Below are 15,557 nucleotides of genomic sequence, written 5' to 3' on the forward strand. Positions count from 1 at the left end.
AGTCATAGTTCCCTATTCAGTCTACAGTCTTTAGACATTGAGATCATTCTAAACTGTTTAAGTCTAGGGAAATGGCCCAAACAGGGGCTTGAATCCCTTATTTCTGCTTTTTTAGTATGTGTGTTTCTTTACATGATACTATGTAATGTGTGCTGTGGCTTGTAACATTTATGATCAATTGCTATAAAAGTGGGTATGTAGCATATATTTCATGCAGAAGAGACGACATCACATTGAATAGGTGTATTAAAGAGCTTTATAGAATCTTCATATCAGGCACCGTTCTTGTTTTTTGAAGAATGCATAAAGAAAGTTCATATCTCATTAATGTTTTTTGCAGGAGACTGGAAAAACCCTTAAAGTGATGATGTCATCTGCACAGTACTGTTTATTGTTTAAATTTCTTTGACTCCTCTTGTGTTATTTTTGTCTTGGCTTATACTTTAAGGGGGTTTTACACATAGCGATATCGCTAGCAATATCGCTAAAACGTGACTGATTTTGTGACGTTATAGCGATATCGCTAGCGATATCGCTATGTGTGATACTTACCTCCGACCGGCTCCCCCGCTGTCTGTCGCGAGATCGGGCGGCTCCATTTCTCGTCGGGCACTTCCTGCTGGGCTTCCTGCTGTGTGAGACGAGTGACGCGTGGAGGCAGGCGGGAGGACGTCTGGATCGCTGTGTGTGAAAGGTGAGTATCGTGCCCTGCGTCGATGCTGCAGCGCTGTGAGATCTTTCTGTGTGGAAGCTCACTAGCGATCATTTAGCGATGCACCAGCGATCCTGACCGGGTCGTATCGCTGGTTGGATCGCTGGTGCATCGCCAAATGTAAAAGGGCCTTTAGGCACAATGACTCACTTGATGGGCATTGGAATTTTTGGAAACATCTGCCCTGTGCTTAAGAGCACTGTAGACTTAAGGTGTATTTACATTACATTTCAAGTCTTGGGAAAAATGTTACTAGGAATGCTCATTTCCTGAAAGTCAATACTGCTTAGAGGGCAATGTGGGGGCCATTAAACTGTATGGAGGGCTATGTAGAGGCCATTATACTGTTTGGAGGGCTATGGGGGGGCAATATACAGTCTGGACAGCTATGTGGGGCCAGTATACTGATTGGAGGGCTATATGGGTGTCCTTTACACTGTTTGGACAGTAATGTCAGGGCCATTATACTGTTTTGAGTGCTATGTGGGGGTGTTATACTGTTTGGTAGGCTATGTGGCAAGCCATTATGCTATTTAGAAAGCTAGCGGGCACCAGTATACTGTATGCAGGCCATTATATAGTGTTAAGGGTTGTTTGTGGTCCATCTTACTGTATGGAGGGCTGTGTGTGGGCTATTATACTGTTTGGAAAGCTATCAGGGGGCTATTATACAGTGTGGAGGGTTATGTGGTGTGCATCATAATGTGTGGAGGGTTGTATGGGGACCATTATACTGTTTGAAGGGTTATCTGGGGGTCAATATACAGTTTAGAGGTCTAGTGGGGGTCGTTATATACTGTGTGCAGGCCATTATACAGTGTGAGTTGTGTGGGGGCATTATTATGTGTGGAGAGGTGTGGGGGGCCATTATAAGGTATGGGAGGTGTTACGGGCTGGCAGAACACACCAAATAATATAATGATACAAGGTGCGTTCGCAGCCTGGGGTCCACTGTGCAGAGGTGGTAAACTGCTGCTTAGTAATGGCGGACGTATATAGTGGTATACAAAGGTCATATGTGGGTTAACGTCACCCGGTGTGAACAGGAGTGGTCTCTGTTACGTCACAGAGCCACAGTACAGCGAAACTTAAATGCCGGAGTCTGTTAGCTCTCACAGAGCTCGGCAAGGGGGCGCTCAGAATGTGGTCACAGAACTCTGCCCCAAGGACACGGGGTCAGAGTCCCTTTAGACCTCCTGAGCACGTGGCGTCACATCTGCAGTAACAGGAGGACAGGACAAAAGGAGTGAGACAAAAAACGTAGTCAGGAGACAAGCCGAAGTCAATTATCAGAAGAGTCGGACAGCAAGGTACAGAATCAACAGGCAATAGCAAAGTGAGAGACAGACCAGATCAAAACCAGGGAACATACACACAGTGCAGGCACAAGCACACAAAACACCAGGGTCAACTTAACTCAGCTGAGGCAGGAGTATAACTGACAGGGAATCCAAGTCCAGGGTGGGTGTAAATATTCCTCCCAGATCCAAAAGGAGGCCACAACAATTAACCCTGAGAGGGCAGGGCATTAACCTTGTCCAAACCATGACAGTGTGTAGGGAGATGTTGGGGCCATCATACTGTGTGTGGGGATGGTGGGTACAATTTTACTGTGTGATGGAAACTGTGGAGGCCATTATACTGTGTTGGGGTCACTATGGAGTTATACACGTGTAAAGAAAAAGCAAGTCGGCACTGTCAATGTGAGACTGTCATGTCCATACTGCTCATGGAGGCTGAACCCCGAGATCTCGGGTGCTAGTGCAGAAAACACAATGTATGAATCCAATGAGAGGAAAGAATAGCATAGCACGCACCAATCCAGGTGAAAAAGTCCGCTTTATTTAGCAATCCACATTAAAACTTCATGGCCGGGAGGCTGGAGGTAGGAGTGAGCAATGATTACTTGTTGCCACATGACTGTCCACTTTGAGCGCCAACACCGTGAATCCTCTCAGTGTGCAGTGCACCCAATGTGAGCATTCACAAGTCTACAGTCACATAGAATGAACGGAAGACTTGCAGCTTAAGCCTGGATAACTCATTTAAGCCACTTAAACACATATTCCTGAAAAGCTAACATTATGAACAGCATCTGCTAAATGTTCTTAAAATGATGTGTCATATTATCTAGACCAGAGATCACTACATATGGGACCAAAGAAGTTCAATTCTCTAAAGAGACCATTTGTACTTCAAATTAGTTAATATCTGTTTATCTGTCACAAATTCAGAGATCATGTTACTGCATTCTCTTTTAAATGGAAATTAAAGATTTTTTGGGTCAACATTTAGTGAAATTTTTGTATACTACATCTCTTTTGGGACACTTAATAAGACCCCTGTCGATATACCTTGTTAGTGTATTCATCTTAGAGGGTAGTCAAAACGGAGATCTACACGCTAAAACCAACTTCTCCGACTAATTTAGGCCATCCACGCAGTAAAGGAATGATAATCCATCTGTATAGTCATCATGTGATACCCTTCAGCAATCACAGATGGGAGAATGCCTGGCTAGCTATATTTCTCTCAATTTTTATTATGCTAAGCACAGGGTCAACACCTATGCATATAGGAGGGTAATCGGACCACTTACCAGCCCTCGATGTATCAGCATCTGTCAACATAGTTAAAAAAGTTAAAGGCTAAAACGTTTGATTTCCAAGTATTGGTATTGACTGAGATTTTTGTTTTGGGGCATATTCACTTACGTATTAACTGGTACATAGTTAAAGAAAATCTCCAGAATCATTGTAACATTTAGATGAGAAAAAATATGTTTTATTTATTGTTTTTAGCTTCTTTTTTATTATCTACATATTTTTTGTACATGTATTGATATCTTCTGTATGTGTATTATTACTATGGTGTACCAAAGGATTTAGAAGTCAAAGGTCATGTTTTTTTAGTGAGAACATAAAGAAAAAGTTACACAGGTACCATTCTTTTTACATGCTCCTTTGGCTAAACATTGACCGGAAAATTTGGTAAATTACTGCTTTTTCGAGCAGTAATTTTCTGTAATTAATACATAATCTGCTGTTGGAAACCACAAATATTATTTTAAGCAATTAACGAAGAGAACAATGGAAATTAATATGGAAACTTAGATAACACAAATATCTGAAATAAGTCACATGAAATATGTTAACTCATTTAACTACATTTTTGCCCACACTCCATGTAATTAATTGCATCCCGTTATTATCTTACAATCTGTATTTCCAATAACTGTCCCAAAATAACTTCCTTGTGTAAAAACATTAGAAATACTTTCATGGTTAATTCAGTATTACCTCTATTAAAGGGATACTGAGTGTAGAGATAAAGAAAAATATAAAAACCTTGTGAAATTTCAAAAAGTAATCTTTAACCCCTTTTCGTTTTTGTTTCCCTTCTTCCCAGAGCCATACATTTTTTATTTTTCTGTCAGTATGGCCATTGTAGGTTGTTTATTATGGGATGAGTTGCACTTTTGAACGACACCATTGCTTTTGCCATATAGTGTACTGGAAATCGAGAAAAAAATTCAAAGTGCAATGAAATAGCACAATTGTTTTTTGATTTTTTTCACCAAGTTTACTAAATACTAAAACTGACCTTCCATTATGATTCTCTAGGTCAATAAGAGTTTGCAGATACCAAACATGTTTAGGTTTTTTTACTTATGTGGTGAAAAAAAATCCAAAGTTTGTAAAAAATAAAACAAATCGCCATTTTCCGAGACCTGTACTGTCTCCATTTTTTAGGATCTGGGTCTGGGTGAAGTCTTATTTTTTGTGTGCCGAGCTGATGATTTTATTGATGCTGTTTTGGTGGTGATACGATCTTTTGATCCATCATTAGTGCATTTTGTTGCAATGATGCGGCAAAAAAAACCCCATAATTCCGGCGGTTCAATTTTTTTCTCGTTATGCCATTGACCGATTGGATTAATTATTTTTATATATTAATTGATTGGGCATTCATCTGCAGTGATACCAAATATGTGTATCTTTTAGTTTTGTTAGTTTATTTTGAATGGGGGGGTGATTTAAACTTCTAAAAATTTTTTATTTTTTTAATATTTTTTAAAGCTTTTTTTTACTTTTTACTGGCTATAATAATCTCCATGGGAGACTAGAAGTTGCAATCTTCTAATCGCTTGTGCCACATATAGCAGGGCGGAAGCCCAGCTATGTGTAGCTAAAAAGCTTATCAGCTATGAGCGTCGGCCACTGGGTGGTGCTCATAGCTATCTGGCAATGACAACCACAGGGATCTCCTGCACACTCAAGGTTGTCATGCCAACGTATAGACTATCTGCTGTCGTGTGACACGTGCACCAATGGGCAGGGTCTGTGACGCTATTCCGGCACCGGCATGTTAAATGCCTCTTTCAAAGATTGACAGTAGCATTTAACATGTTAACAGCCATGGGTGGATCATGGTTCCACTTGCGGCTGTTAGGAGCACATGTCAGCTGCTGAAATCAGCTGACATGTGCCAGAAAAGTTGCGGGCTCATTGCCGGAGTCCGAAGCAAATGGGGGGAGGCGACCTTGGATATACCTATACATTCAAGGTCGTAAAGGGGTTGAGAAACAAATATGAACCTAGCACTCAACTTAAGGGTATTTGTAAGGCGGTTTATTGTAGTGCACGAAAAAAGACGTTTCGGTCAATGTGACCTTCTTCAGTTACGTGTGGTATATAGATTGTGTAGAGCTTATAGGCATCTATCAGAAAGGACGATGGTGCTTTAGGCATTGAGGAGAATGATCTCTCTAAGGAAATGAGCTTGTCAGTATATAGGAGAGGGGCAAATGTGCCTCCAGATGCAGTGTCCACCGGCCATCTTTGAGATGGCCGGTGGACACCGCATCTGGAGGCACGTTTGCCCCTCTCCTATATACTGACAAGCTCATTTCCTTAGAGAGATCATTCTCCTCAATGCCTAAAGCACCATCGTCCTTTCTGATAGATGCCTATAAGCTCTACACAATCTATATACCACACGTAACTGAAGAAGGTCACATTGACCAAAACGTCTTTTTTCGTGTACTATAATAAACCGCCTTACAAATACCTTTAAGTTGAGTGCTAGGTTCATATTTGTTGCTTTAACGGTTTGGGAACCTAACCTTAGCACCATCTTGAGTTGTGCTCACGGTGTTCTTTCTGTAAAGGGGTTGAGAAGCATGGCATAAAAATTAATATCCATTCATTTTTTTACATTCTTCTACATTATCTGGAAAAATACTTAGGAGTGTGACTTGGGTTTATTGGTTCATAACATACATAGTAAAAGAGAAAGGTTTCTACTACAGGATCTACCTTTCAGTCAATGACTATTCATCTATGAGTACAAGGGGAAGTTAAGTGAATGTCCCTTGTTGAGAAAAAAAACCTCATTTTTTTTATTACAATATTATTCACCATAAGTAAAAGCACATTATTATTATTATTACTGCTATTATTATTATTCTATTACTAGTGTAAGTATTTAGATGTTGCTTTTGTTTGCTTTTATTTCTTTGTTTAACCCCTTACAGAGCCAATTTGGTATTAATGACCAAACCTATTTTTACAGTTCTGACCACTTTCACTTTATGATGTTAAAGCTCTGTAACTCTTGAACGTATCCCACCAATTATGATATTGTATTGTCATGACATATTGTACTTTATGTTAATGGTAAAATTTCTATGATATAACTTGCATTTATTTATGAAAAAAATGGTAACTTAAGTTTCTCAATGTTTGAGATCTTATGATACACCTCTAATTTCCTGGTTTAACCTTGTGCATGAGTACAAAAGGACTTGGAGATTAGAGCACAAATAGATCAAGTTTCAGATAAGGTCCCTGGTGCAGCACTGCAGAGTTTATCTGTGCCACATTACAGACTCTTCTATAAGCTTACCTCTTTTCAAAGTACTGACAGCATTGCTGTACTGTCCCTTCCTCCACATTGTCTGTCCAGAGTTATGTCTGTAGTCACACCTACAGTATGTCTGTTGTGCTTAAAAGTTTCTTTGAGTATAACAGACATACACATGCAGTCCAAATTGTTTGTACCCCTCGTTTAATGACAGGAAAACCCACAGTGGTCACATAAATAATTTGAATCTGACAAACGTAATAATAAATAAAAAATCTATGAAAATGAACAACAGTGATAAGAGGAGAAAGCCTTGAAACATTGGACAAATAAACCAGACAGTAATGTATTGTACAACTGCAACAGTGCAGAAGATGAGAGTGGTAGTTCACAAATATTAGATAATTTCAATTCATGGGGAAAAGAAAGTCATGAGAGGTGTCATCAGCAATGCCAGATTCAGTATGACTAAATATGCTATGGTATATAGTGTCTGTCCTGCTGCATTTGCATTACAATTAACATTTTTTCTTAATTTATAGTAAATTAAAATTAAAATAGCAGTAAGGCAGCACAATATTTTTTGCTTAAAAAACAATCTGAAAATCAGTGTATGTCTGAGACAGTGTGCTTGCTAGTCACAAGTAGTGTACATCTGTACAGATTTGCTGGATTTATTGTGCAAGCCTTTTTGTAAAGTTGGGGATAATTTTTTTTTTTTTTTTAGAAAATGCCTAAGAAAACTCTACAAAATCCAGACATATAAATGCAACAGCCTGTGTCATAAAGTGTGTGTGTCTTTTTTGTGCATCTCTTTTGCTAGTCAAATTTCACATCTATACATACCATACTATTTCAGCATCCTGTTGCTTTTGCTGGCTTTTGGTTGTGTATCTACGAAGCATTATTTTTGTCTTTTATGGGCAAGGAATTAAATTTTGCAAAAAAAAATTGAAAATAGAAATGTTTAAAAAATATAGACATTGAATTGTGCATGTCTATATTTGCACACCTGTTTACTTGCCCAGTTTGAAAACCATAAATGCCATACCTATACTGTGACCCTTGCCACATTTTATTTTCTGTTTGAGTACCTACATTCATTTCTTGTTATGTCCTTTTGGGTAAGGCCGGGATCACACATGTGAGGAATACGGCCAAGTCTCACATGTTAATACCCGGCACAAAGGAGCGGAGCATGCGGCTATGTATTGCTATGCGGCAGCAAGCTCCGCTCTTGAGTGCCGGCGGCAGTGCCAGGTATTAACATGCGAGACTCAGCAGTATTCCTCGTATGTGTGATCCCGGCCTTAGGGATGCAAAACCGGGATAGAAAAGCTTGTCAAAAGTTAATTACAGTGTTGTACAAAATGTATAGTAAATGAAAAAGTGGCAATGGACAGGGTATAAATTAATAGACGTGATATAAAAAAGCGAAATCCTATACTACGGCTCAGAATGCTGGAGCCATGTTACTAGAAGGAATGATTTTGGGCCATATTAAAATGAAAACAAACAAACAACCAATCAGTCTCTCCATGGACTGTGTTATTAAATAGACGGTAGGTTACTGCAGGGTTACCATTCAATTCAATGGTGAACTCACTTTAACATTGCTATGTGTCTGTTTGTGTTAAAGCATTTGAAAAAATGTTGGATACACTCCTAGGAGCCCTCAGAGTGTTACTTATGTTTTTTCAGGGCAATTGGACATTTTGCAGTATTTTGATTTGCGGTGAATCAATTCGCTGCAGAACAATTTAAAAAAAAAAAATGTGTTCTTAGTATAATTCATGTTTTGTTCTGGAATTGCAAAGATATCTGAAGACTGTGGCTAATGAGAAAATGCAATGGCCTGACTGCAGAGCTGATCTGATTCTGCTAGCAGCCAGCAGCTTGTGCAGCCTTCTGTCATCCAATAATCACTTGATCGCCAGGACACATCATGACCTCTTCCTGTAGTATATTTGCAGAGGTCAGCAAGGCAGTAATGTTAATAGACAATCTCTGCTTTCCCTACAGTGTATCTGTTCTAAAACATCTTGACAAAGTAATATACAGACTAAAACATTTATTTATCTGCGAATAGCTAAAGTGGTCATCCAGTACCTGGACAACTCCTTTATAAATTAGGTTTTTCCTGTTGTAAAGTAAAAATAACATATTCTCACTTCCTGCACCAGTGCCGTTTCAACAATGTGAATGCTTGGTCTACTGTGGCAAGACATTTGTAATAATTCTGCAGGTGCTGGGGATGTCACCATGGATCAGAGACAGACCAAGAGTTAAAGGGTTTATTTACAGGGAATAGACTCTCCATGTAGGGAGAAGCAGTGGGGGTTAAAAGCGACAGAGTAAATGGAAAAACAGTAGAAAGGCTAGGAAAGCTAAACAGTTATGCAGAGTTGAAACGATTAAGCTGGAATTCTTGTAACTTATCAGTACGGGGAAAGTTTGATTGCAGGGTCTCTATCTCTCACGTTGGCACTGTCAACAGCGGCGCTTGCAGTCTCTGTAATCTCTCCTCTGGATGAAGCTGGGACCTCAGGGGTTAAAGCAGGAAGCCGGGAGATGCTGAGAACCTGAGTCTCCCCTGCTCTAAGTCTTTGTATGATACGCTGACAGTCTCTCCGCAGGAACGATGCTGCGCACACTGGGAAGTCTTTTTACCACACTCAGGGGTCTTGGCTTGCCACTTCCATCATCACGGGTCACTGTCTCTGCGCTGTGAAGGGGGAAGTCTCCTCTGGTCACAGAGGCTACCGAGTCCACCTACTCACATACAGCTTTCACTATGTCTCGTACTTCAGTCTCAGCCCTCTGATGGGGAGTTCTCTCTCTGGGAGCGCGGTGCTGCAGCCTGCTTTCTCTCTGGCTTGCTTTCCCCTGTCTCTGGCGTGCTCTGCTGTCTCTGGTGTGCTTTCCTTTTGTGCCCTCTGCCTGCACAGCTTCCGGTCCACCGCCCCTTCCTTTGCCTCACTGCCCCTTGCAGTCACATGGTCCAGTCGGTCCAGGGCAGAAAGCCTTCCCCCCAGCAACCCTGCTGTCTGGCTAGGTGGTTCCGGATACGGATCAGGGAAGGTAACCTCTTTTGGGCTCTTCTTCCTCTTCACCCCCTTACACATTCATGTAATGAGAAAAAAAGTTTAAAACCTCACCGTGTTGTTCAATATCAGGACCATTTTCAATATGGCATTACTGCTACAAGAAGAACCCCTGACCTATGATAAAATATAAAGAAAAATTCCAAGTGTTGGCAACTGAATAAAATTTGCAAAGCTTTGCGTGACCAAGGGCAGTTCATGTGTCTGAGCGTTATCTTATCTACCACCATGAATTTTAATTCCATGTTTTGAAATAAAGCTTTGTCAATTTTATTTAGTTGCCAACACTAAGGCAAGACATTGTTATGCCATGTGAGCCCTGCAGCCAATCAGCAGCCACTATTGGGCTGCTGCTCTCTTACGCAGATGAACCTCGGACAGGCAAAAGAATTGAGAGCGTAGCAGCCCAACAGTGACTGCTGATTGACTTGTTTTGTTAGGGAATCCCACACGTGTTAAGGCTGTCTAACAGCCACAAATTATGCAGCCACAGAGACTTGAACATATTATTCGAACACGCCCAAGATACTTGGATAACACCTGAGCATGCTTGGATAACATCTTATCCGAACACGTTCGCTCATCACTAATAATAATGTCACGCAACCCCTGAGAGACCCTGGCACCTGTGCGGGAGGTGAGTAAATGTTACTTTTAATTTTCAACAGGAATTATTTAATTAATGCAGTGGTTGTCCAGGTAGAACAAAACACCTTTACATTTTTAATGCTAGAAGCACGCTAACCTAAGCATGAGTTTTGTTATGAGTAATATACAAAAATTCTGGAGAACCAAAGAGACCACAGGGTTGCAAAAAAAAAATTCTCTCTGACTGCATTTAGTTTTACTCTTGTAGTATCTCTCTGTGAGTGGAATGAGTAAGTCAGGCTGCCACGAGAGGTGGTGAGTTCTCCTTCAATGGAAGTCTTCAATCAGAGGCTGTCTGAGGTGGTACAGTGAATCCTGTATTGAGCAGGGGGTTGGGACACGATGACCCTTGAGGTCCCTTCCAACTCTAATATTCTATGATTTTTTGATTCTGTGAGGGAGTGTTGTGGACTTGGTTCATGCATCCAGACTTTGGTCATGCAGAATGAAGACTGCTACTTAACTGGAGCCAAAAGTCCAAGTCTGTTGTCGTTATGGGTCGCCCTCACACCCAGGGCTGTGGGGTACTCGGTACCGGGCCCGATGAACCCCAATGGGAGATGTTACGGCAGCTGGGACCCGGCCTGTGGCCCTGGGCACCCAACGTAACAAAGGTGAAATGTTCAGTGTGAATGAATAAGTCGTGACGCCACCTTTGGTGTTCGGCAATGAAGATGTTAAGCCGACACTGCAGACAGATCCTCTGGGACAGATGGTGTGGTACAGCAATGATGTTATAGCCCTCCACAGGCAGGGCTGCAGTCCCAGGGCAGAGTAGGTGAAGTGACACTTAGATGGTGTAGTGTCGGGCGCAGGGGATCTAGCAGTGTCGGGCAGGTTGACACAGGAATAAGTGGACGACACCAGGGCATGTAGTTCCAAAGCTTTACTCACAGTCTGTTGTGGTACAGGTGCCCGCATCCATGCCGTGTCCTCTGGGTCAGGAGCTCAGCCAACTTCCAGGCAAGGTGAAGTACTCCTTTCCAACACTCCGCCAACATATGTGCCTTTTCTGAACGTCTCCCTTTTGCGCCTATAGTGAAGTACTCTCAGTACTGAGTTACACTGCAGTTCCTCCTGTCAGATGTTCCTATGAACTCTACTTGTACGGCAGACAGCTGTAGCCCGCTTCGGGGACTCCTTGCTACTAAGTCCCGGCTCACTATCGTTGCTGTTGTGCCCCCAAGTCTGGTGTGGGAATAAAGCGATGACAACTTCTATTCCTCAGGTGTCTGTCGCAGGACCATTAGTATCCATGCAACCTCGGGGACCGGACCCCGGCCTTGCGCTGTGAACTTGAGAAGGGTTCTGCTCTAACCCTAATCCTTAGTCCTCCTCTCCTTAAGTTCCGTACTAATCCTTCCTTCTTATGGAGAGAGTCAGGCTTTCTATCAATGTCTCTTTCCTGTGCCAGCGGACCCAGGTCACTGAGGTCGGCTGCAGCACTTCCTTTTATCCATCCCACTCAAGCGATCTTCACTCTTCCTCTGACTCTGTCAGACTGCCCGAATCCTAAACTCTTCCCGCTCTTTTGATGTAAAACCTAAACTCCACCTGCCTCCCAGCTCGCTTCGTCTTCCAAGCAGGGAGCCACCAAAGGGTGCTTTGCTACACTACTATGTTGTGTGGGATGCAGGTGTTGGAGCGTGGTCAGGGGTCTCCACCTTACCTGAATGGTGGGGTACCACACCTCAGGAGGAGGTGCAGTACCTCTGTGGCGACTGAACCCTCAGGGGCGCCACAGTTATAATTATAATTCTACAGTGACATGTGAGATTGACATAATAGACAACCATGTATACCACAAGTGACCTGTCTGCTTTTTTTTTTTTACAGTCAAATCTTAGCTGTAAAATAGTCACAATGTGACAGCAATTTGCTGATAAATCACACAAATGTATTGGTTACATGACTTGCCTGGGATTTTACAGTATGTCAAGCAGCCAATATTGCCATATCATCCCAGCCGTATCCTTACCAATCACAGTAATACAAATGGTTCCATGCTTACACATGCACCTGAGATAGTCTGCAATTCTATATTATAAATGGTCCTATCTCCTGTATGTCAGACCTCCGTCTCACACCTAGCCCTGGACTTTACAGGTTTCTTCGAATTGAAAGTCAAAACAAAGGCAGGCATACATCCAGCCACAGGACAGAAAAATAAATCTTCCGCTGGAACACTTAATCTCTTCACATTCGCCAATGAAACATTTCCCTTCTTTGAGTTGCAGATGAGAGCTCATTAATCTGGAAGACATCATATTATCCAAACCTCCCGTCTATACAAATTAAGGGCATATTTTGGGAAGAAATCTTAATATGACACAATTCCAGTTTTCCTTTCATGGCAATGATACGTGTGTATGTGTGTGACTTTTTACGGCAGGAATTCCTGTTACAGTTACTGAACGCATCGGTAGCCCAATGAATTAGGTCTGCTCCGTACTAGTCAGCTGTAACACCATAAAAAGGAGCGTATTTATCTTTCTTCTGTTAATTTGAAACACATATTGCAAATTCTTTATAATTCTCACCAGATGACGGTGATGTGTGTCTCGCCACTGCTGTGTAAACAGAGCACCGAGCCACCTAAAAGCACAAAATCCTAAAATAAATGTGCCTGTGTGTGTGACTATAACTAATTTAAGGAAAGAAATAGAATACTTGACTGTGGCCAGGCGATCAACATCTTTCTGGGAGTAATAGGGTGGAAAATGAAAGAAAAAAATAAATCAATGAGAGATTTCACTTATTAAAGCCAAACAAATACAGATTAGTATAGATTGCTTTGTAAAATAACATGGATCATTATGAAAAACAGGTATTTCGAAATGTCATTTCCAATTGGATCAAGTGAAACAGTGCCCATGCAACTTACAACTAATCTTTTTAGCAGAAACAGCATGGTGGAGTCCAAGTATATTATCTGGAAATAAGTGACTTTAAGAGATTGAGTTTAATTCATCTTTTATGACCATTGACCAAGAATATTATCCATTCCTTTTTTTTTGTATGTTTAACCCTCTATTAAATGTTTTGTCCACATTGGGAATTCTCTTTTTGACTAGTTGAGGATCCTAATAAGGAACCCCCAATAACTAAATAGTTTCCTAATATGTATAAAAAATTAATTTTGTACATTTTACATCACCTTTTAAAAGGTATTATAAATTAAAGGGACAGTGCAGAATGACTGTTCATATCAAGCACAGATGTTCCATGCACTATGGTGGGGCCAATCATTAAAGTGCACCTTTGCACCCTTTTGTTTTCCCTTTATCTCTGCTCACCTTCTCTGATTGACAGCTCTGGATTCAATGAGCCATAGAAGGGCAGAGATAGAGAGAAAACAAGAAGTTTAAATGTTAGCAGGAAGAAAAAAAAACATCTCCAGCGATGAATGTGAATATAACTTTGCCTTTTATTTCTTCAATTAAAAAGCATCATAGCTCTTACACCACAGAGAATTGGTCAAACCTATACCTTTTGGCTGTTAAGCCTTGATCATGGCATCACTTAAATGTTTGGTCACTCCATGGTGCACCAAGTGCCTGTACTTGGTTTGAACAGTCATTTTGTGCTGACAGTCTCTTTAATGGAATTCCAGGATTTTATAAATACTTCCCAGCAGTAGGGAATGACCTAAAAAAATAAAACTAAGACTTTCCAGCTTAAATTTATAAAATTCTAGAAAACGATACATCCCATTATTGTTAATACAGTATCACTCAAGATTAACACCCCAATTCTAAATCTAAGCCCTCAAATTGTTTAATATTGCAAAATGAGAAAACTTCCTTTCAGTCATAACGCTTAAAAAAAATAATAGATGACAATGTGGCTGAAAAATCAGAATTAGCAAATTTACCATTCATAAGTTGGGAAAACCCTGTGGAAGCAAAAAACGGTGATCATAGGAACTATCTTCATGTATGGGTAATGAGAATTTATTACTTAAAATAGGACATAAATCAAGTACTTACATCATAACAGATTAATAAAGAATGTGTCACAATTGTAATGGTCTTCATTTTAGTTATAGAAACTTAAAACCATTTACTCTGAGAGCTCCTGTCCATTAACACCACTGTTTCACATGGACAGAATCCAGCACTTCTCATAAAACCAAAGTTATGTCAGTTATGTTCTAAAATACATAAAGCTGTCATAACGTTCCTGAAATGGCTGAAACTGGAATTCTCACCGTAGAACAGAACCTGTTTACAGCAAGACTTGGCTACTTTATAGGTCTGTTACCACCTGCTCCTTTACTCTATAGAAAGACTGGAGGGTTTGTCTGTTAGTGATTGTGGCGCTCAGGAGAGAACTAAAATTCTTCCTGATTATGATACTTGGCTTCAGAAAGTCAGTACCTTGTGATATATTTGAGGTCAGGATTCAATTTCAGATTGGCTTATTTTGGATTTTTAAGTCTTGCTTGAAAAATTGGAAGCAAACTTTTGCCAAGTGTTGCTCACGCCAATCAAATTGTTTCTAATATGTTAGAGGTTGTATCTGGTGGGCTGGTGTCATTTCCTTGTCTTAAGTTTTGGCATGCAAGCAGAGAGAAAAATATGTCTTAAGCAATAATTGTAAGATGCACAACTGACATCCGTCCTAAAATGCTCTATTTTATTTATTTTGTTTCCTCGCTTATAGAGTGCTATCATACTCCAGCTCTTTACAGACATCTTCATATATTGTCTATTAATAATGTGCCAATTTTTAGCGAATGAATCATGAAACAACATTGAATAACTTATTAAATAAAAAGGGGACATCCTTTTACGAACATTTATATACCATATTGACAGGATATATGTTGTGTGAGCAGTGTGGTGGCCTTGCAGTGCTGGGGTCCTGGGCTCAACTCCCACCAAGGACAACATCTGCAAGGAGTTTGTATGTTCTTCCAGTGTTTGTGTGGGTTTCCTCCCACACTACAAAGGCATACTAATAAAAAATTTAGATTATGAGTTCCAATAGGGAAAGCGATGCTGATGTCAATACAGTGTTATTGAATACGATGGCCGTAATATTTTAAGCCATTTCGGTCCTCACTCAAGAGTGTTTATCTTCTTCAAACAGGGGACATGAGACTCTCGCACTCTGTGAGGTTTTACTAAATGTTTGTTTCATTACATTTTACACCCTCCACTAGGAATATGTCACCCCAAATGCCTCCTTTCACACAAAATAAAATTATAGACGTGTATAGTTAA

The 15,557-nt window shown here is 40.6% G+C and overlaps 2 protein-coding genes across 2 annotated transcripts in view; one reads left to right on the plus strand and one right to left on the minus strand.

Annotated features, from left to right (window-relative positions):
- LOC141052605 (uncharacterized) overlaps nucleotides 1-3,442 on the minus strand; it is a 31,814-nt gene extending 28,372 nt beyond the window's left edge. Inside the window, exons 1-2 of the mRNA XM_073549826.1 lie at nucleotides 3,427-3,442; nucleotides 3,312-3,332 (exon numbers count right to left, since the gene is read on the minus strand). Coding sequence (XP_073405927.1) covers nucleotides 3,312-3,332; nucleotides 3,427-3,442 — 37 coding nt within the window. The remainder of the gene's footprint in view (nucleotides 1-3,311; nucleotides 3,333-3,426) is intronic.
- The window catches only part of BMPER (BMP binding endothelial regulator), a 495,935-nt gene that overhangs the window by 214,454 nt on the left and 265,924 nt on the right, over nucleotides 1-15,557 (plus strand). The gene's annotated exons all lie outside the window — the stretch shown is intronic.

This window comes from Dendrobates tinctorius, unplaced genomic scaffold (genome assembly GCF_039654945.1).
Source record: "Dendrobates tinctorius isolate UK_male_01 unplaced genomic scaffold, ASM3965494v1 ptg000162l, whole genome shotgun sequence".
Taxonomy (NCBI): Eukaryota; Metazoa; Chordata; class Amphibia; order Anura; family Dendrobatidae; genus Dendrobates; species Dendrobates tinctorius.